Genomic DNA, 22,950 nt, shown 5'->3' on the forward strand with positions numbered 1-22,950 from the left:
AGAAGGCCAAGCTTTATGCATTTACAAATACCTGTTGCAATTATTCTGATTTAACAAATTTCAACATTTCCACGTGCTGAGAATGCCCTGGAGTGTGGCCAGCAGCAAGCCTGGATGCCCAAGGGGAGGGAAGCCCCCCACACACTCCTGGCACGGGGGCACTGTGCATGCAGGAGGGCTCCCCTGCCCTGGCATGGGTGGGGAAGATGCCAGGATAACAGCCCTGCCTGCCTGCAGGAGCAAGCGGCGCCTAGGGGAGGAGGGGAAGTTCAGTCAGCCCAGTACTTCTCTGGTTTTCAAGAAAAACAAGGCAGACAGGTGTGGAACAATCCTTGTGATTACTGTCCTCGTCCTTCCAAAGGAGTGCTGCTTCCCGGGCTGGCAGACACAAGCTTGTTCCCGTTGTCTGCTGCACGCTGAGGAGCTGCTCCAGTGAAACGTGACAGGTGGCTGCGCTACTCACGGGGTGAAGAGAGAGAGGAGCGACATCCCAGCCGGCACAAACCCGCGGCCCGCTGAGAGCATGTGGCAGGACACAACACCGAGGGGCTGCAGGAAAAGCTCAGAGCAGGGTTTCTTCCCCATCCTCTTCTGAGGACATGATGAGTGGGTCTGGGTATGCACTATCCTACAAAACAACAACCAAACATCACAGAAAACGTGCTGAACTCGGAGCTGCTGAAGTACTGCTGTGACATCTCCTACAAGGAGAGGCCGGAGTCACAGGGAAGCCGAATGCTCCCAGGGCTCACTCGATGCCACAACAACTGTAACACCTCCCGGAGGGGAGGGAGGGCGGAGGGGCTGTGAGAATTAGTGCCACAGCAAAGGCATTTATTTGCACGCGATTTTGGGAATAGGAAAAAACGCAGAAGCCGCCACTCAAAAGGACTTATCACCCCCTGACCCAGCTACCGTCAGCAGACATTTGAGGAACGGATAAAGAATGGGACGAGGTGGTGCATCCCGTCTGTGACAGGAATCGGCCTGGGCACTGCCGGGGGCAGTGGCTGCCCCAGGCAGGACTCACCTGACGGGAACTGCGGCTCGTGTCGCCCCCGTCAGCGGCCGCCGGGACACTCGGGCTCCCTCCGACGGGACCGTCCTTCCTCGGCTCCGCGGCTCCGGCAGCGGGCCCGGCACTGGCCGAGACAGCGGCCACCTCGCCCTCTCCGGTGTTCTCAGGGGCACTCGGCTGCTGCTCCCCGGCTTGCCCTGCGTCCCGCTCCATGCCCGGCTCCTGCCGCCCGTGCCTGCCCCGCGCTGTCCCTGTCGCTGCCGGCTGTGGCGGGGTGCCCGGGCACGGCCCCTCGCCTCCCGCTCCTCTCGCCCTCGCCGCCACTCCCCCGTGCCCGGGGCCGCTCGGGGCGGTCTCTGCAGCGGCCTGCTCCCCCAGCGCCCCCGCTCCGAGCCCCCCCGGGTGCCCGAGCGGCTCCGCGCCCGGCTCCGGCTGCTGTGCTCCGGCGGGCGCCGCGGCCCGCGCCTCGCCCCCTGCCGCCGCCTCCCGCTTCCCCTCGGGCCCAGCAGCCGCAGGTGCCCCGGCCGGCCCTTCCCCGGCCCCTCCCGGCTCCCCGCCCGCCGCCGACACCGGCTGTGCCCCTGCCCCGCTCTGTGCCCCCGGCGCTGCTGCCGTCACCCCGGCCTGTGCCATGGCCCCAGGGCCCAGCCCGCCAGCCCCGGGCACTGCGGGCCCCCCGGACACTGCCGGCTCCCCGGGCACTGCGGGCTCCCCGGGCACTGCGGGTTCCCCGGGCACTGCGGGCTCCCCGGGCACTGCGGGCTCCCCGGGCACTGCGGGCCCCGCGGGCACTGCGGGCTCCCCGGGCACTGCCGGCCCCCCGGGCACTGCGGGCTCCCCGGGCACTGCGGGCTCCCCGGGCACTGCGGGTTCCCCGGGCACTGCGGGCTCCCCGGGCACTGCGGGCCCCGCGGGCACTGCGGGCTCCCCGGGCACTGCCGGCCCCCCGGGCACTGCGGGCTCCCCGGGCACTGCCGGCCCCCCGGGCACTGCGGGCCCCCCGGGCACTGCGGGCTCCCCGGGCACTGCGGGTTCCCCGGGCACTGCGGGCCCCGCGGGCACTGCGGGTTCCCCGGGCACTGCGGGCCCCCCGGGCACTGCGGGCTCCCCGGGCACTGCGGGCTCTCCGGGCACTGCGGGTCCTGCGGGCACTGCCAGCCCCCCGGGCACTGCGGGCTCCCCGGGCACTGCGGGCTCCCCGGGCACTGCGGGCCCCCCGGGCACTGCGGGCACTGCGGGCTCCCCGGGCACTGCGGGCCCCGCGGGCACTGCGGGCTCCCCGGGCACTGTAGGCCCCCCGGGCACTGTTCCCCCGGGCACTGCCAGCCCCCCGGGCACTGCGGGCTCCCCGGGCACTGCGGGCCCCCCGGGCAGCGCTCCGGGCCCGGCCTGCCCGCCCAGCACAGCGATGGCCACCAGCCCCGGCTCCCCGGCCCGGCTCCCGCACGGGCCCGCCGCCCACTCCCCGGGACACGTCTCCTGCCCTCCCGCTTGCCCACACCTCAGCCACCCCTCTGTCCCCGCTGCCGGCTCCTCTGAACCTGCTGCTCCATCTGTGGCCTCCTCTTCATCCCCCGAGCCCGCTCCGGCCGCCCCTGCAGACCCTCCCACCGCCTCTCCCTCGGGTTTTCCTTCCACTGCTCCCTCTGTCTCTGCTTCGCTGCCCTCAGATGGGTTTCCACTCCAAAGTGCTTCTGCTGCACCCTCCTGCTGCACTGCCAGTGTCTCCTCCACCTGTGATGACCCCTCAGTGACAGGATCCCCCCGAGCAGCCCCCAGTGCCCCTAACCCAGGTGCCACTTCCCGTGCAGGACCCTTGTCAGCCTCCACAGACTCTTCTCTTGTGTCCTCCACTCTCTGGAGAGCCTGAGCACTCTCAAGTGCTGCTGCAGCTCCGGGGACAGCTTTCCCCATCTCCATCCATTCTTCCTCTGACACTTTCAGCTGGGAAAACTGACTTGGCTTAACAAACCCTTCCCCTCCAGACATTACTTCTCCTGTTTCCATATCCCCTAGTGCTTCCCAGAGAGCCCCAGGCTTCCACAAAGCCTCCTCCCCTTCAGAAAAGTCTCCTTCAACGGCCTTTTCTCCTTCAGGGCCCACAGCTCTGGCATTCCCATCTGTAGCTGCCACATCAGCATCCTCTCCCTCTGACACAGCCGCCACCGTCGTGTCCTTCCCTGCAGACCCTCCCTGCCCCAGGGGCTCCCCTGCCTCGGACACTGGCTGGCCCACCTCCTCCTCTGCTGGGGGCCCTCCTGCTCCTTTGAGGCCTTCGTCTGCAGCCTCCTCCTCAGTGGTGCCCCCAGCCCCCTCCTGCCCCTGGGGCACGGTTCTGTGTGCCTGCCCCCCTGGCAGTGCCCCAGCCGGCCCCTCTGTGCCAGCTGCTGCCCTTCCCAGCGCCACCTCTCTGTCCGTGCCCTCTGCCAGCACCTCCTGCTCCCCAGGCGACCCCTCTGTGCCCAGCTCCACTGCCTGCCCTGTTCCCTTTCCTCGGGGCCGTTCCTGTGCCACGGTGCCCTCCTCGGGCGCGAACTCCCCCAGCGCAGCCCCCGTGCCTGCCTGGGGCAGTGCATCCCCTGCACCCCCTGCCCCTGCAGCTTTTCCTGCGGCCTCTCCGCTGCCGGCATCTCCCCCAGCAGCCCCGTCCCGCGCCGGGGCTCGTCCCGGCCCTGTCGCCTCCCCTGCTCGTGCTGCTGCCTCCTGCACATCCAGGCTTCTCCTCCCTTCTGCCAGGAGCCTTCCATCTGCTGCTGTTGGGAGATAATCAGACATTGGTTTGCTCAGCAGCCTGCCGGTGCTGCATGCTTCACAGGGTTAGTGCTAAAGGTGCCATTTCTGCCCAGCCATGAGGGACAGCAGCCTGGGCACCCAAAGAGAACGTGCTGTGCTGCTGCTCATCACATCCCTGCACTCTGACCATGATTTGGTACTGCTGTTCTGGCATCTGGCATAAGGAATTTAACTAAAAGTGTTGATGCAAGGCCAGTCATGCTTGTCCTGCCTGCTCTGCCTCCCTCCCTACCTGCAGGGAGCTCATGTGTGTGTGCAACACCTGTAAGCTTGACAGTGACACTCAGAAAGTCAGAAATAGCTGACAGATTGCTCATGTGAAATATGCTCAGAAAGGACAAAGAACATTCAGCTTCCTGTGGATTCTGTAATTACACCAGGAAATAATACAGGGTTAATTCCTGCCCCTGGGAACCAAGGCATTTCCCAAGGAGGCTGCACACTACCAGGAAGCACATGGTACCTCACTACATTCCTGCTTTCCACAGCCATTTTCTGACTCACAGTTTTTTCATGGCCTGGATTCTTCTCCCAGAACCATTTAACGGCCAAAAAAAGCATTAATTATACATGACTACAGATGCCACCTAGTCATCACCTGATTTTTACAAGTTAGGTAAGAAACAAAGCACAAGGAGACTTAGATAGCCAAAGGAAAGGGAAAGGGCAAACGCTTCCATTACAAGACTTCAGGTAATCCTTGTGTCTGACTGACAGCCAATCTTACCTCCACTGGCACTATGCTCTGTATTTGCTGCATTCTTTTCTCCCTCATTGGCACACAAATCACCAGGCTCAGGGTCAGAATTCACAGGATGATCATTTCCAGTTGCTTTTGCTGTTTCCTCCTGGACTGGTTTGCAGTCTTCAAAAACTATCACAAAGAAAACAGGAAGCAAGAAAGAGAAACCATTAAAAAACAAAAAGGGAGTAGAAGCCATTCAGCCATCTCAGCTTTAAAATGGTTTAAAATTCATTTTTGGCCAAATCCTTTCACTTTAAGCACTAGCAGAGAAACACTGAGCCAGTGTAATGTTGTGAGTGGATATTGAGCCCACAGCAGCTCCAGCAGCTCCCCGTGCTGCAGCACAGGTGAGTGCAAGGCAAACAGAGCAGCACAGGCATGCAGAGCTGTGCAGAGGGACTGTACTCACCCCCTCCTTCCTCACGCCAAGGGGGCTCTTCGTTGCCATCCTCCTTGCCCAATACCCTGCTTTCCCAAGGCACTGGAGGACATTCCTCCTCCTCCTCACTCATGTTACTTTCTCCTGACCCAGTCTGCTTGAATTCCCCGTTAACCTCAGGGTTTTGATGCTGCATTGCCCTTATGTTTTCATGAAAAATTCTAGTATCTTCCCTTGCTGTTAGATCTTCTGGTTTTGTCTTGTCTGCTTCATATATTCCTTTCTTTTCCAGCACAGAATTCTCTTGATTTTCCTTCACTCTGAGCAGTTTCTTCTCCCCATTCTCATTTTCACAGTGTGCATGTGCTGCACTATCAGATGTACTTTTGATATTGCAATCCTCTTTGCAATTCCCATGGTCTGCCTTCATTTCAGCTTGCGAGTCAGTCTCAGAGCTGCACTGAGTGCTCATGGATGAGAGAGAGTCTGCAGGTCTCCTCTCTGAAAACAGCAAATTTTAATTTAGTATTTGTCACTAAACCTCTGCATTCACTGGGCACTCACAAAGGGACACAATCCCATCCAATAGCATTCTCTGAATTATACCATCTGAGGATATTGTGACAAAATTCCAGTAAGTGTAAATAGAAGAACATTGCCCAGATGTATGAAGTATTAAAATGAAAGCCATTTAACATGGAGGGTTTTTTTCTGATAATAGAAATAAATCAAAGATTTATAGAGTAGCTCTATCAATCACATAGAAATACACCTCCAAATGCACCTTTAAATATGGCTCAGACAGGGTTTAATACAGACTCTTCAGCTTCCTTAGATAAAATACTTCAACTACAGCAACAATCCCTCAGCACCCTTCTGTTAACTCATTGAATATTAGAAGGATCTCCAAAACCATGTGTAAACCCTTCAGGCTGAACTGGAGATGAAGTTCACTGTCTCCTCTAGAAAAGCATTAGAGGCACCATCATATTAAATTCATAAATGGAAAATTTGAGGGGAAAAAAGACTGTAATTCTCCATCAGACAGTGAGCTGAACAGCAGAGCTGACTTGCTGCTGTCCACAATCTACAGGGCTCAAGGACAGATTGGTCTAACTCAAGACTGAAAAATCTAGTCAGGCCAAGAAAATAAAAGTGTCAGAACTATAATCCATGCAGAAGTGCACTGCACTTCAGTGGCACCATTAATGGCAGATAAAACAGATTTCAGTAGGAAGGGCATATGCAGATCAACATACATACTGGACACGTGCAAACTGTAAAACATGCATCAGGTCAGCTTCTCCAAGCCTTGTCATGACCAAAACTAACCTGGCAGATTATCTTCAGAGTCCCTGTCATCAGAATATCTGCCACTTTTATCTTTCTCACTGTCAGAGGCCTGCAGTGCCTTCTGAGATGAGGTTTCACTCTCCTTTCCATAGTCTAAATTATGGTTTTTATCATTTGAGGATGACTTTGACATTCCATTCATTTGGTCACCAATCTGTCCCTCTTCATTAACTTCTTCATCTTCAAAATCTTCATCATATTCTAAAATAGAAGAATTGTATTGTGAGACAGGAAACAGAATTCACAATTTTAAAAGTTCTTTTTAAGCAGATAGAAACACTGAGCCAGTGTTAATGTTCTGAGTTGATATTAATTAACGTCATTAATCTCCTTTTGCCCTTGAATTTGCACAGTCTTTTTAAAGCCATGAGAGAATCTAAGACCACAGATAGGAATTGTGAGAGCATATTATCATAAAAAAGCATTGTGTTTTTCATAGAGTAGCAAAAATGTAGCAAAACTAAAGGTATGAGTAATACATTAAACCAAAAATAAACAAAGCTACCAGCCATGGAAAGTGAAAATTTAGAGCTGGGAAAACTCAGAAATTAAATGTAAGAATCTCTTGTAACAGGAGAAAAAACTGGATGTGATGAAAAGAAATTAAAAGCAATTGAGAAAGCTGGAGAAAGGTAATATAGTATACTGCAAAGTACAATAAATGTATATTGACATGGCTAAATAGCAAAGAAGTGTCTTACAAGCTCAATGAATTTAATGAACACCAGCCAAAGGGCACCGCAGAGGCACGCTGTTATCACAGTGCTCTAACGTGCTCCTCCAGCACCCGGGGGAAAACCCAGAGCAAAGCAAGCCTGCACAGAATCACCACTCTTATATCCACATTCTGGAGCTCAGGCAGGCTCTAGCCTGCCTAGGTCTAGGTCTGATGGACCACAGAGTAATCGTCTGATGGACATCTGAGAGATCCCTGAGCTGGAGGGGACCCACAGGGAGCCTCGAGTGCCGCTCCCGGCCCTGCACAGCTCTCGGCTTGGCTCTGGAGGCGGAACCCTCTGCGTGCAGGAGCATTAGAGAAGCTCCCCTGGCCCCAAAGCTGTGCTCTGCACACCCCAGGCACAGCACGGGCATGTCGGGGATTCCCACCCAAAATCCAGAGCAGCCCTGCAGCCGCGGGCTCCCTGCGCACGCAGGGCAGCTGCACTGCTGGAACACGCTGCTGGAACACCAGCTGCACTGCTGGAACACGCTGCGCCACGCAGGGCAGCTGCACTGCTGGAACATGCTGCTGGAACACCAGCTGCACTGCTGGAACACGCTGCTGGAACACCAGCTGCACTGCTGGAACACACTGCTGCCACACCAGCTGCACTGCTGGAACACGCTGCGCCACGCAGGCCAGCTGCACTGCTGGAACACACTGCTGCCACACCAGCTGCACTGCTGGAACATGCTGCTGGAACACCAGCTGCACTGCTGGAACACACTGCTGCCACACCAGCTGCACTGCTGGAACACGCTGCGCCATGCAGGCCAGCTGCGCTGCTGCCACACCAGCTGCACTGCTGCCACACCAGCTGCACTGCTGGAACACGCTGCGCCACGCAGGGCAGCTGCACTGCTGCCACACCAGCTGCACTGCTGCCACACCAGCTGCACTGCTGGAACACGCTGCGCCACGCAGGGCAGCTGCGCTGCTGCCACACCATTCCTCACTTTGCAGGTTTTTTTGCTGCCCTCCCTTCCTTCCATCAGGGCTTTTAATGCATGGAAGTGACAGAACACCAAGGACAGAAATGAAGAGTTCCTGATGCAGAACCAGTCAGGCAAACAAACAATTACCAAGACAATGAGAACTAAGGGAATAAGGAGATTTATTTTTCTGTATTAAAAATCAATTGAGATTCCAATTGCAGTGTTGGCAGTGAGGTCTCTGTCAGAAGGGCAGTTCCTCCTGAAGGAAAAAGGCTTCATTAATCCCAAACACACATCCGGAGGGACTAACGACTGTCAGATGAGTAGCAATACTGCAGAACTGTGAAAGCAAAAATAGGAATAGGAAGTAGGAATTAAAATCTCTCTGTGAATGCGATTGCCTCCAAAGAAGATTATGATAAGGAGGAAGTAAAGGCAGAGACTGAGCTTGATGCCTCTTCCATAGCTGAGTACACCTTCCACCATCCCAGACTGCTCCAAGCCCTGTCTGACTTGGACTTGAATGCTTCCATGGATGGGGCAGGCACAGCTGCTCTGGGGATCCTGTGTCATTGCCTCACCACCCTTCCTTACTCACTTGCTTGGCTCTTGCAAACCACCTCATCCTGTTGCCTGGCTGAAAGGAGCCCCTCCAGTTCTGTGGCCCAGATACAGACATCACCGCGTTTCTCATGCCCCAGTCAGAGCTGGCGGTCCACAATCCCAGACCTCCTCCAGAACCATCCCCTCCCATTTCTCATCCCCTGCTCATGTTTGGGAATACTATACCACTTTCACTGGTGGTTTCCTGAGTGGTGGTTTCCTGAGTGGTGCCTTCGGTCTCCACAAAAGATCGGTCTTCTGTTTGTGCTTCTTCTTCTACTTCTTCTCCTTCTATTTCTTCTATTTCTTCTCCTTCTTCTTCCTCTTCTTCCTCGCAGCACTCCTGTTCAGAGTCGAGAGTTTCGTCGATAGTGTCCACGCTGTCCTCTTGGCTGGCTATGGTGAGTGACACCGAGTCTTCAATGGATTTGGGCGGCACGTTGCTGTCACAGGGCTCGCTGTGCGCGCAGTAAGGAGAGCAGGAGCACATGTGCGGCCTCGAGTAGAACTTCAGCTTCTTCTTGGGAGGGTACAGCTTTTTGTCCAGACCCATCGCGAGAAAGCACCTATAAAATAACGCAGATTGGGAAGTGTCACATTTTTCTTCCTTTGAACAAGAGAGGGCAGCAGACACAGCGAGTTCAGCTCGTCGTTAGCAGGGACAGCAATGCCCATCTGCCTCTGCCCGCAGGAGAAGCGCCCCGAAACCCCCGAGAGCTCCCCCAACACGGATGCAGCTCTTCCTTGAAGCACAGTAATGCTGCCTACCCTGAGGCAACAACTGACACACAAACAGAACCAAAATTATTACAGGTGCCCATTCATTTGAAGCTGCACCGAGCACTGGCTGTGAAGACAGGACCACTGAGAAAGGCAGACAAGCTCTGATGTGCTCTGGATCCAGATCGTGCTGTAACTCCCAGCAGCGTGATAACTGAGCGTTTGGGGGTAACACTGGGGGTTCTGTACTTATCTGCTGGGTCTAGAACTGTGGGGGAAGAAGGTTGAAAGTAATTTTCTGTTTCTGTTCTGTTTACCTACTTAAAAGAAACCCAAAGAGATGGAAAACAAAGCATTTTGAATGAGTTGTTGAGACTGCCCCTCTTGTATAAAATGGAGTGATATGCTCCCCCTCTCTCTCACAGCCAGGAGCTCCACAGAACTGCAGAGCCTGGCCAGCAGAAAGCTCTCAGAGCAAGGCTTGCAGCATGGTACAGGAATCCCTGCAGCATCCCCTCGCTGTGAGCCAAAGCCTCGACCCACCAGGGAGAATCAGCTGGGACTTTACTGGCAACCAGAGTGGGCATTCCATGTATGTCATACAGCAGAAAACAAACACAAGTGCGCTTGGCCTGAAGAGGCGTGAAAATAGTTGTCATTTATGGGGAAAATCAGGTTAATGGAGATGATTTTTAGTCATCAGATAAGGTCAGCTGGATTGATAAGAGGCAGGAAAAGAGAGATATCACTAAGTGTAAGAGGGAAAGGGGGACAGAAAGGGAGAGTAACTTGGGAATTAATTAATCAATCCAGTTTTTGGATACTATATTAAATTCTGAAAATTCACTTCACATCTTTATAGAAATCACAAAAAGCTGAGATTGGGGCATTTCCTAAAATCTGTAGCCACTATAGGCATTCTGAGTTCAGATGCTTCTCACTCCTTTGAACATGCAATGAACATAAATCATGTTCATTGTTAGACTGGAGCAAAAACTATGGTACAATAAACTATCATTTTTTCCAAGAATTTAGTCCTTTCCTGAAGGAACAGACTACACCTCTGTGAAGAGTCTCTTGTTCCAACTGCTAGCTGCTCTTTTAAAAATTATTTATTAAAATAATACAGAAGATTTTAAATTATCCACATGTCCGTAAGGTTATGTATGGCCTGAATTAACAATTACAGAAAAGGAAGATTTTATGAAAATTAAATCCTCTTGGCGGAATCACAGCTGTTGGTCACAGCACTGACATTTGCCCAAGACCTTTCTGCACAGATTTGGTTTCTGAACCATAACAAATATTCAGTGCTGCCTTATTCTGAAGCTGGGACTATTACAACAGAATCTCACTTCAGAGGCAGAGCTGGTTAAAAATCAATTATGACAAAAAAAGCCTCTGGAAACCACAGCTAACTGAGCAGCACACTCGGTGTTTATTCCACTGCCACTGTGCCACAGCCACACGGGTGGCACACGGAGCCCACCCCGGAGGCACTGCCCTGTGCTCCAGCACAAGCAGTGTCCCCTCTGTGGGCACACAGCACTGGAACCAGCTAAGCTGGTGCCCTGGCATGGCAGCCCCGACAGGTGCCCTCACCCTGCCCCAAGCAGTGTCCCCTCTGTGGGCACACAGCACTGGAACCGGCCGAGCTGGTGCCCTGGCATGGCAGCCCTGACAGGTGCCATCACCCTACCCTGGCATGGGAGCCCCGACAGGTGCCCTCACCCTGCCCCAAGCAGTGTCCCCTCTGTGGGCACACAGCACTGGAACCAGCTAAGCTGGTGCCCTGGCATGGCAGCCCTGACAGGTGCCCTCACCCTGCCCCAAGCAGTGTCCCCTCTGTGGGCACACAGCACTGGAACCGGCCGAGCTGGTGCCCTGGCATGGCAGCCCTGACAGGTGCCCTCACCCTGCCCTGGCATGGGAGCCCCGACAGGTGCCCTCACTCTGCCCCTTCCACGGGGCACTGAGAAACAGAGCAGGCTCCACAGAGCAGCGCAGATGGAGCCAGGGAGATGAAAGAAGAGAAACCAGCTGGAAACTCTCCAGGCGGAGTCCTTGTGAGCAAAGCGCGCTCTCGCCATACCTGTAGCAAGGAGGGGCTCCTGCCACGTGCAGCACCCTGAAGTAGGTGTTTCTGCGCTGCAGCCGGCAAGGCCTCTTGGTCTGAAAGCCTCTGTACTCACAGCAAGAGCTCAGCCTGTCAACTTGGAGCCCGTTCAGGAAAAAGGTGAGGCTGAACGGGTAACCGAGGTACCTCTTAGAAATGAACTGGAAGGTGTCTGCAATCACAGAAAAAAAGGGTTCAAAGAAGAACATTGTGCTTCACTGTCAGCTTGTAGCAACTGCTCTATCTTAACTGCATCACCACAGCATCACCACATCACCCTCTGTGGACAGGCACTGGGGTTCTCAGGGCTGTCCAACAGTTGGTTCAACTCAACCCCTCCACACACACAGCCCTGGCTCTTGCCAGCCCCAGATTCCTAAGGTGGGACAGCTGGGACAAGTGTCACACTGTCAGCCTGGCCACTCACTGCTACAGCAGGACAAAGACCAGAGCCTCCCAGCCATTTCCTGTGTCCAGTTTTCCAGAACACAATTCATCTTTTACTGCTGTGATGAAATTGCACTCACACTTCCCAAAAACAGATGGGAACTGGGCTCTCACTATGTACTTTTACTTCTGGAATAAGAAGCAACATTCACTGACCCATATTAGCAACTCAGATTAACCCCCCTTTAAGGATGGTTTATTACTACAGCTGCTCTATTAACCATATAACTCTAGAGATAATTAGCATAAGCCACAAGTATTTTGTTAAATCAATTCTCTAAATTCTTCTACCATCATTGCAAAAGTAATTGTAACCTCACTTTCAATCATGGGACAGTAGATCCAGGTTTAATGTGGAGGCAGATGGTATAAACATCCCTGGATGCATATATCTTGACCAAGCTGAGCTGTAATCATTCTGATGTCAGGGCAAAGTTTTAGCAAAAAAACGACGTTGCCACAATCAATATGAACTCTCTGGCTCCATCCTTACCTCCTTCCAACAGGTCGCCTTTATAGACACAAATGTTTTCTGTTCCACAGTATTGCTGATAGACTTTGATTTCATCCTTGTGATCACGGAGTGACACGTGCTTACTCTTTCCCAGGTAGATCATGGTGACCAGGGCGTTGCTGCATAATGGGGACTTGGGGAACCCATTGGTATTCTGCAGCAGAAAATGCACAGAAATGCCTTCAGCTCCCAGCTCCAACAAGGGGCAAAAACACGGCTCACATCTGTGCAGCCCACGCTTGAGACTTCCAGGCTTTTATAACAGGAGGCGAGCTGATTAAATGGGGAAGTGTTTGTGACATGTAGAGGGTGTGGGATACATTTCCAACTGAAAACCCAATGCACTGGATAGCCCCAAATGTCAAGGACCAGGTTTAATGACCCATATCATCCCACCCAATCCAGGGCTCCTACAACTTTATTTACAGGAGTTAAAACTGGCTGCAGACAGTGTAACTGTTCATAGACTCAAGGCATTTCACAAATCCCTGAGATTCTAGTGCCAGAGACAGGATCAGACTGACTGAAGTGGCAGGCTTTGAATAACTGTTAATCTACGTAGTTGTTCAGCACCATTTTTTCTCCCCAGCTGATGAAAAACACCAAATGTTTTACTTTACAGGGACATGCATAGCAATTATATATATTTTAATAGTTATACATTTTCTTTATGCAAACTAGGCATGCACATCTTTCAGCATCAGGCAAACACACCAGCGAGGAATGCAACACGCCTGTACGGGGACAGAGAGTACTCACATTGATCAAGAACTGCTCATTGAACCCCGTGGTGGAGTGGAACCATCTCTCGACGGGCAGCCCGCGCCGGATGCCGGGGATGCACCTGTCCCCGACGTGCGGGCGCGGCGGCGGCACCGGGGCCACGCGGCGGCGGCGCTTGCTGGGCCGGTACGGTGACGCGCCGGACACGTAATCCATCGGGTTCCTGAACTTGAGCTCGCTGCTCTGCCTCTGGAAAAGCACCTCAGTGACGGGACACCGCCTCCGCAAAACCCCGAGCGTACGGAACCGCCGCGGTCTGACCGCTCGGTACGGCGAGCAACAGGCACCCTTCTGACACAGCTCCTGACCCAGGGCCTGGAATTCTGCTCGTGAAAATATTCCCGTGCTAAACCACTTTCTTTTGTTTGCAAGGCAACATTCACATTGCTTGAAAATGTCACCTTCAGAGATACAGACAGCACTGCACACCAAGCCCTGGCTCCCGCGCCACCGAGATCCCATCTCAGACAGAACCCTGCACAGCCCTGCAGCACTGCTGCTCCCTTGCAGCTGGAAAGCACATCCCAGAGCAGCCAGTCATCCAACAGAAACATCCTGGCATCAGTTATACAGGATGTGCTTCAAAATGCTGCTTGCTCATCTGACTACAGATTTAGTCCTCTGCAGAATGAAATGGACCACAGCCCATAAGAGTAAGACATTATGGAGAACAAGTTCTGTAAACGCTGCTTGCTGTGGCTCTGAGTTCTCATCATGTTCTCAGAAATTACATCTGATTTAGTGCTCACAACTGTTTTGTCAGTTGTGAGCACTAAAGAAACCATTAAACCACCCATAATTTGAGTAGACATAAACAGGACCAACCAGCAAATTCTTGAAGAACCATGACCATGCTGATACACAGCAAGCACAGATCAGAAGGGAGCTATTTACACCAGTGGTAGCAGATCACAGTCCCAGTCCAAAGCCCTCTCACCCCATGGAATGCATATCACAAAACCAATTACATTATGTTTCTCTAGAATAGAAGACAAGTCCAAATGTCTCTTGAAAGTAACTGCAAATATATCAAGACCATGTTTGACTCTAATTCTCTAAGCCCACTAGTGTGATTTAGTAGAAGGAATCATCCAAAAAAAGGAATTTTTTGCTACTTTGCAGCTCCTTTGTAGGTGATGATGAAAACTTGTAGGGCTTGCAACTGAAAATATTCCAAAGTTCCTGGAGTCAACCAGGTGCTGCCTCTCTCTCTCTCTCTACATAAGAGAAAATCTACATAGAGGGAGAAAATTTTGTATGCAGAAAGATTTTATACTATAAAAGGTAAGTCACCACATTTTTCCTCACTGTGATCAAGAACTGGGAATTAGACCAGTAAGACAGTGTCTTGAAAACTGAGGGGAAGTGAAAAAGGACAGTTTAAATAAAAGTTGATGCCATTTGAAAGGGATGTTCCCTGTCATGTATACAGTTCTGGGAACCACAGTACTTAAACAATATTACAAAACTGTCCCTAAAGTGGGACAGTTTATTTTCAGAATGAAGTACAGCCTCACCCCACAGGCAAATTGCTGATAATGTTCCAGTGCATGGCACTTCTGTTTGGAAGCCTTTGATACAAACCCTGCTGCAGCCCCACCAGGAAGGGGGGTATATTTCCTGTATATTTCCTGGAGCTGTATTTGGTCACAAGGAACTCTACAAAAGGAGAAAGAAAACAATGACAAAATCTCAGAGTATAGCTCCCAGTGCAGAGCAGCACCACGAAGAAAAATAATAGCACTGATGAAGATACCTGGAAGTGGTGAGTGATTACAGGTACCTACAGGACATGACATTTTCTAGTCTGCCTCCAAAGAGCCAGACCCCTTTAGGCACCTCTAACTGACCAGTCAAAACAACTCTTGGCCATAAATACAAGGTTTGCTACTATCTCCTCCTCACTATGCAGTCTTGTAGCAAACACAATGAACTCACAGAAACTGTAGCAGTGTGCTGTGACTTCAGCACACGGACCCAGGGAGAATGCACAACAAAAATGTACCGTTTTTGTTCAATTTCACAGATTTTTCTGACTGCTTTATTCCATGTTTTCCTTGTATACCCTTCAGAATACCAAGTTAAAACGTTAACATCCAACAGCACTGTTGAACTGAGGTTCACTCACCACCTTAGAGACGGGAGGCTCCTTGGCTCGGAAATAATAACGCCCATCACCATAATCAAATCTAAGTCTGGGTCCCCTCTATAGGAAAAAAAAGGTCATTCAGGACTCAAAAGTTTCTCTTCAATCTGCATCAATTATCATTATTGATATAGAGAACCAGTTGAAACTGACCTAGATATTTGACCTTTGACTTCAGGCTTAAGTACTATTATATTTCAAGTATATTTTCATTATATTAACACTCCTTCTTTGCTGTTCACAAAGAGCAACAGCCAGAGCTCCTAGACACAGCCTTCTGAAATGACCTCCAGTCTGATTTCATTCCTTCAACTCTGTTTTCTAAAAGACTCCCACCTTTCTCAGGGCTTTACAACATGCGTAACGTTGCCCGCAGCCCCTGTGCCCACTGACAATGCTCAACACACTGATACTGGCCTGCCTGAGGTCATGAGGCAGCTCAAAGGGAAAGACTGAAGCAGATTTGTCAGACAGCAAAGGTTTTGGGGTTTTTTCCCAGGTTCTGACGTGCCATTCCTGCAACACTAGCTTCTAGAGATTCTTTAACCCAACCCAGCAAAGAGGAAAAGAGCCTCAAGTGATGAAGGATGTGGTCCTAATGCAGAATGCCCCAGTGCTGGGGTCTGTGGGCACACCTGGAGCTGGCTGTGCCCCCATGGCAGAGTGCCCCTGGCAGTGAGTGCCCTGTGCTGGGGTCCCTGGCACACCTGGAGCTGGCTGTGCCCCCATGGCAGAGTGCCCTGTGCTGGGTCCCTGGCACACTGTCCCTGGCTGTGCCCCCATGGCAGAGTGCCCCCGGCAGTGAGTGCCCTGTGCTGGGGTCTGTGGGCACACCTGGAGCTGGCTGTACTGCCCTAATGCAGAGTGCCCCCGGCAGTGAGTGCCCTGTGCTGGGTCCCTGGCACACTGTCCCTGGCTGTGCCCCACGGCAGAGTGCCCTGTGCTGGGTCCCTGGGCACACTGTCAGCTGGCTGTACTGCCCTAATGCAGAGTGCCCTGTGCTGGGTCCCTGGCACACTCAGTGTCTGTGCCCCATGGCAGAGTGCCCTGTGCTGGGTCCCTGGCACACTGTCCCTGGCTGTGCCCCACGGCAGAGTGCCCTGTGCTGGGATCTGTGGGCACACTGTCCCTGGCTGTGCCCCACGGCAGAGTGCCCTGTGCTGGGATCTGTGGGCACACTGTCCCTGGCTGTGCCCCACGGCAGCCCAGGGGGAGCTGCTGCACTCACCCGCAGCGAGCGCCCGGTGCGCTCTCCGGACACCAAGGGACAGAGCGCGTGGTGGTTCCTGGGGGCGACGGGCGGGTGGGGGGCGTACAGGGGGGACACTTGTCCCATCAAGCGCTCGATCTGAAAGAAAGGCAGTTTATGTCTCTGAGGCACTGGATCCAAAACCAGTGCTGTCTGTCTCATTACATCTGCCTGTCACTGGACAGCTGTGACAATCAGCTGGCCTGGACCCGATGGAACAGCTGGTTAAGGAAAGAAAGAACATCATGGGAGAGTGTGAGACTTGTTCCCACCTCTGATTCATTTTCCTGCAGCTCTCTCCAGCTGCTGACCCACTAGAATCAATTCATGTCTGTTTCTGTGTATCTCACAATTCTTGGTTTGTTTAAAGGTCTCTTTCTTTTTTAAATTTGAGGGCACCTGCCACTTTCCTGCGGTGACTGCAGCCTCTCCCCACCTTCTCACCTCACCAGCCCAGTGCTGGGATGGCTGCCCCCTGGAAACAGACAGCTCTGTCTCTCACCCTCCCTTGCTCAGCCATCTGCCTTTCTCCTTTCCTTTCAGATGAGCGACTCAGATGAATTCACTAAACAGATGAGGTGAGAATTAAATTACACCACTGGCTCCAGCCAGGCTCCTGCACCCCAGCACAGCACACACAGATCAGGTGTCTGCAGGTGTCTTTCTGAAGGAAGCAGTTGTGGTTTACGTTCCAAAATTATTCAAGCCCAGGATCCCTTGACAGGGTGCCTGAATCACTGCTTCCACGGGGTGACTCCCTACCACAGGAGTTCCATCAGCAAACTACACCTTTTCAATTTCCATGGTTATCAGTGTCTTTCAGGAAAATCTCCTCCTCTCTTTACGCCATGATTTGCTTATAGATGTATTATTTACAGTTTAACACACCTGACATTGTTTACCAGCTGCTCAATGAAGCAGCCACCTTCTCAAGGCACTCTTCTCAAAGCACTCAGGTTCCTAATACAGAAATAAAATTCTGAGCATGTTTCTGCCAAAATGAGGATGACTTTTCCCATATGCACTCAGGTGATTGCATGGGGAGAAGAACCAATGACTTCTATGGGATTTCCATGACTATAACTAGAGAATCAAGTTCAACCTACATGACAGCTAAATGAAGACTCCTAAAACTCTTTGATTTCTCACATGCCAGTTCTGCCCAAATCCTGTGGTGAGGCAAACAACCAAACACATGAGCTCAGTGCTCATCAGCGGTCAAAAGCAGAGAGGTCTAGAATTACTGGGAGGAGAACGTATCTTGAATTATTCATTCTGGTATGGTTCCCCATTTCAAAACAGAAATAGTAGAACGAGAAAAGGTAAAAAAATAGCAACGGTAATGAGAAGCCTGGAGTGGTTCACCTAAGAAAAATTCAGACTGAGGACCTTCGGCTTGGAAAACTGAGAAGGAATGAGAAGAACATATGTAAAACCACAGACGCCTTGGAAAAAGAGAACATTTAATAACTTTTGTCATACCGAGAACAATGGAGCATCGAACAGACATATCAGACAGCAGATACATTTATTACTATGCAGAAATGCAAGGAGATACCATTTCATGCAATTCATTATTAAATCACCCAAACAAGACCACAGCAGAAGTAGAAGAATAACTAGATTCAGAAGGAATTAAATGCATAAATGGAAGCTCCTGAACTTCTGGACAAAGGAGATGTAACTGGGGCGGGATCATCCTCTGCTTGCCTGTTTCTTGTACTTTTCCACATCAGAGGCAGAGCACTTGTCTCAATGAACCACTGGTCAGGCCCACGGTTGCCACCCAACACAGCAAAACTGCTGAAGCCTTACCTTGGCTGACTGCATCGTCTCTTTCCTTGCAGAACAATCAAGTCTCCTGTTAATCCCCAGCTGATGATGATGCTATCAATATAAGAGGAAGAGAAATCCTATTACTGGCCATCATGAGATGTCAGTGTGTGCAAGATCTCTTGCTTCTGTCCTGCTTGTCCCATGCCTTCTCCCTGGCCACTACTCTCATTGAGCCCTCTAATAAAACTACTGTGTATTGAATCTCTTTGCATTTCATCTGCATGTATTCACGCAGCCAAGGGAACAACTGAGCACTGGTACAGTTGGTAAAGTTGTAGGAACCAGCTCCATTCCTGATATCCCATAGGAATGTGCCCAGATTTTGTACTCAGACAGCATATATATAAATATGTTCAAACTGGTTTGTTTTTATCAGATTTTTTTAAGCAAATTAGCCCTGTGAATATCATCTCATAATCTGAGAGCTGTCAAAAAACAAGGAAGGCAGGACAGTGCCTGCTCTCACAATAGCATGGTGTGACAATGAGAGGCCCGTGGAGGTTTCATGTGGGGAGCCTCAAGCACAAAGTCTGTCCTTTTTCCCAGCAGGAAAGAGCCTTCCAGGGGAGCACGAGGGCACACGAGGAAAACAGCCCAGTACACGTCAGCAGCCCCTGGCTGTCAGTGGGGAAACAGCCGAGAAGGCTCATATAGTAGGAGTCTTAGTAAAATATCTGTATTGTATATTGAATATCTGTATATGGGCCTTGCCCTGATAAGCCCCGGTTGTTTTTGATGGGCTGCAGCGGCAATGTCCTTCATTGGGCTGCAGCTGTAGCTAGCGAAGATAACTGGGATAAAAGGGGCTGGGCTTGGCCAGTCAAGCTGAGCTGACAAGGAGCCCTGATGAAGAAGGAGCAACAAGCAGGAGAAGAAGTCAGAGCTGTGAAGAACTGCCCCCAAGAAGTATCACCGAGAAGGTACGACACTTTAGAAATATGGTTGCGACAGTATGGGACTTTAGAAATGCAACAACAAGATAACAACAGGCTCACATGTCCTCAGTAAGGGCACACCTCAATGTCAAGGACCTTGTGATATATGGCATCAGCCAAGCAGCCCTGGACGTGTCTCTGGTGGTCCCTCCTTATGGCATTGAGGCGGTATTCCTTCTCCGGTATGATTCTGCCGCTCCTGGAGATCTGCCACACACAAACAGAACGTTACTGAAAAGTACAAGACGAAATAAAGTACGTTTGGAAACAATACAATTTCCCAGAAGACCGCTTCCTCCCTCTGGCTTGTTTCCGCTCTGCCCCTGCCATGTGTGGAGCTCAGCGTGCAGCACTGCGCTGTCTCTGAGCCCACGAGCTGCACCAGCCCCATGGCAGGAGCAGCAGCCGCATTTCTGACAGCCCGGGGCTCAGCCTTACCCTCGCAGGCCGCTGCCCAAGGGCGGCAAGGATCAAACACTTGCTGCCCTACTGCACCTGGCCGTGCAAACGAGGCACACCCAGGAGGGCACCAGGTTTTTAACAAAATGTTCGGCATATTCACCGTTACCAAATCCTTCAGTTTTCCATTAAACACTTCTGAAAAATAACACTGAAGCTATTTAAACAAGCCAAAGATGCTTACATTTCACAGTGTAAAAACCATGAGTGAACCAATGTGATTCTGTATATCTGCAAACTGAAACACTTTGCAGAGGGAAACTCGAATGAGTAAAAGGAAATATTTGGGGGGAAAAAAGCATAAAAACATTTTGAATTGAATGTAGAATTGAGGAAAACTTTTCAGTCTCACCAGTCCTGATTTCTGAAGATGTCGTCTTATCCTGGCATTGCTGAAATATCCAACCAGGTGTTTGTCTGTAAGACTGTTATAGGTTTCAAGAATACTGCAACAAAAAATGGAGATGTTTATAATCTCCTTGACTGACAAATTATTACAGTCTACATTAAACAGAGCTACCCAACAGTTTACTACACAAAATGAACAACATATCTTACTTCACCCTCTGGAAAACAGGACAAATAGAGAAGTCAGTGACACTAGGATGCAGTTGGTAATAGTCAAAATCCTTTCACATTTGTACAGTTTGCACACTCAGGTACATGTCACATAATATGTTCAGACTGATCTCTAGGCTCTCTGGGCTCAAGTTACTCAAGAGACTGAACTCTTTTGTTTTCTTTGCTGTAGATTTAAATGCACTGTGCCTCTATTACATCCCTTTCAGCTGGATAACTCAGTTATATGTTTATTGCCAGGCTGATCTGCCACACACAAAAGCATATTCAAGGAAAGAAAGGAGAAATGCTTTGAAGAAATCATGGATTTACAGGAATTTTACATAGGGTTTCACAAAAACCTCAAAGGTAGCTGCCCACAATAAATTAAACTTTAAATAAACAATGTAGGTTACCCTTTTATGCCTGTTGGTTAAATACTGATATTTATAGCAACTGTTCTATGTTACCTTTTTAATCCAGAGTTTGTATTTGAAACCACCAGATTCTACCAATTTTGCTAAGTATTAATTTATGGTATCACCTGACAGCTGCATGTTGAGGCAGAGGAGAAACTCAATCCAACTCCTTTTAATTTACCTCCCTCCACCTAAGACATCCTGGACGACATAGCTAGTTAAAATGCAGCTCCCATCTGAACACAGTGATGTGGCAATTTCTGTTTCACCAAAGTCTCAGAACATGTATTTTCTCATTTAAATTATGAACAGGCGGGCCTTCAAATATATTGAATTAAATTCAGAGTTGAAAAGGGTATGAGAGGAAATAAGGAATTGTGTTGGGCCTGAACCAACATCCATGAAATCATTGTAAAGAACGCAAGCAGGCCCATCAGGGTCTGGCTGTGCCACAATTCCAGCCCTGGAACCTCCTGCAGCCATCAATGCTGGCATGCACCAGTGCCTGGGGGTAATTTTATATTTCAGGAACACTCCAGCAAAGCAACCACTGCTCCCGTTTAGCCTGCTCCTGGTATCAACACAAGGATCAGAGAAGCTCTTGTCTGAGCTGTCTTGTTCAAGGTTCCGGTATTAAAGAACCACACACAAAAGTCACCTTTAAAACCTCTGCAACAGGCAGAAGTGCAGAACTGACAAAATCCATGTCAGGAAAAAACACAGCAAAGGGAAAGCACCAGCCTCAGACAGCTCTATACAGCCTGTGTGTCACAGTAATCACATCCCTTTTCTGAGTATTCCTGGGACCCCTTTATCTCTGTCCATTTATCCTCTTCATTCTTCTCTCTGAAAATGCTGGGGTTTTATTAGAACAGCAGACAATTTTCCTGGCACAGAACCTAAACTGACTGATCTGTAGATTCCTGGAGTGTGTCGAAACCTCTTCCCAAGATGAGTGTCATGTTTGTTTCCCTGGCATCGCAGCCAGTGACAACATGTCACTCTTAGGTCAGTAATTTTATATTTCAGGTTATTTAGAGTTCTATGATGCTATGATCATCAACACTATTATTTATTGACAGTATATTTGTTCTCAGCTGGCAGCTTACCCAAAGCCCTACACTCAGACCCAGAGCTGTGTACCACGGTAAATTTTAAGACCGCTCTCACTCATTTGGAAGGGTATCAAGACAAAGCCACAGCAGGCATCCTATGTGTTTTGTAAAGCAAACCTTCACAGTTAATATTTCACAGTGCAATTAAATTGGAGATCACCAAAAAAATTATGTAAGAGAGCACCAAGGCTTCAGTTATTAATAGCAGAGCCACAGGGCACCATGGTGCCTGTGCTCTACCTGGCACCCGTGTGCCATCCACCCCCCCGGAGGAAGTTTTAAGCCTCACAACCACACACGGAATTGGGAGCCAAAGGTGTGTTCTGCTACTGATCTCTTGTGCGGCCCAGGAGCAAGTTCTACCGCTGCTTGCTTACTCAGATCATCGCCCACTGCACCAGGATGTGCCAAATTCTGTCACAGAGCCCTGCAGAGATTCTCTGTTCCTCGCTGTTTGTCTGTGACATCAGCTGGGGGGAGTCCGGATGCTCTGAACCCAACACCTGCGGGTCCGGAGGCAGGTAACCAGGGACTCACCTGCAGGCAGCAGCCCCTTCCCCACGGCTCCCGGCCCCTGCGCAGAGGAGGCCTTACCGAGCGGAGCCCCGGGCGGCTCCCGGGCTCTCCAGGCAGGTCGGGCACCCCCAGCCCCGCTCCGTGCCCCAGCGGGCTGCAGGGAGGCGGCCCCGAGCCCGGCACGGTTCCCGCAGCGCCCAAAGGCCGGCACGGACCGGCCCCGGCCCCGGCCCCGGCCCCGGCCCCACTCACCGCGGCTGCGGGGCGCTCATGGCAGCGGGGACAGCGGGGACAGCGGGGACAGCGGGGACAGCGGGGACAGCGCGGACAGCGGCGACAGCGGGGACAGCGGGGACAGCGCGGACAGCGGGGACAGCCTGCCCCGGCACCGGCGCGTCCCGGGCGTCGCCAGGAGACGGAGGGAGGGACGGAGGGAGGGACGGAGGGAGGGACGGAGGGAGGGACGGAGGGAGGGACGGAGGGAGGGACGGAGGGAGGGACGGAGGGAGGGACGGAGGGAGGGACGGAGGGAGGGACGGAGGGAGGGACGGAGGGAGGGACGGAGGGAGGGACGGGAGAAAGGGACGGAG

General features: G+C 51.5%; 1 protein-coding gene across 1 annotated transcript; it reads right to left on the bottom strand.

Moving 5' to 3' along the window:
• Positions 1–427: 427 nt before the first annotated feature.
• Positions 428–22,632, bottom strand: ERICH3 (glutamate rich 3). The gene is given in 18 exon segments (XM_059477713.1): positions 428–628; positions 1,031–3,771; positions 4,539–4,685; positions 4,966–5,436; positions 6,268–6,489; positions 8,734–8,752; positions 8,828–9,113; positions 11,360–11,555; positions 12,324–12,498; positions 13,104–13,316; positions 14,645–14,747; positions 14,749–14,786; positions 15,256–15,333; positions 16,502–16,621; positions 18,338–18,409; positions 19,375–19,500; positions 20,105–20,198; positions 22,613–22,632. Coding segments are annotated over 18 exon segments (5,187 nt in total). The 3' UTR covers positions 428–562.
• Between the last annotated feature and the right edge of the window lie 318 nt (positions 22,633–22,950).

Source organism: Ammospiza nelsoni, chromosome 9 (genome assembly GCF_027579445.1).
Source record: "Ammospiza nelsoni isolate bAmmNel1 chromosome 9, bAmmNel1.pri, whole genome shotgun sequence".
In the NCBI taxonomy this organism is placed as follows: domain Eukaryota; kingdom Metazoa; phylum Chordata; class Aves; order Passeriformes; family Passerellidae; genus Ammospiza; species Ammospiza nelsoni.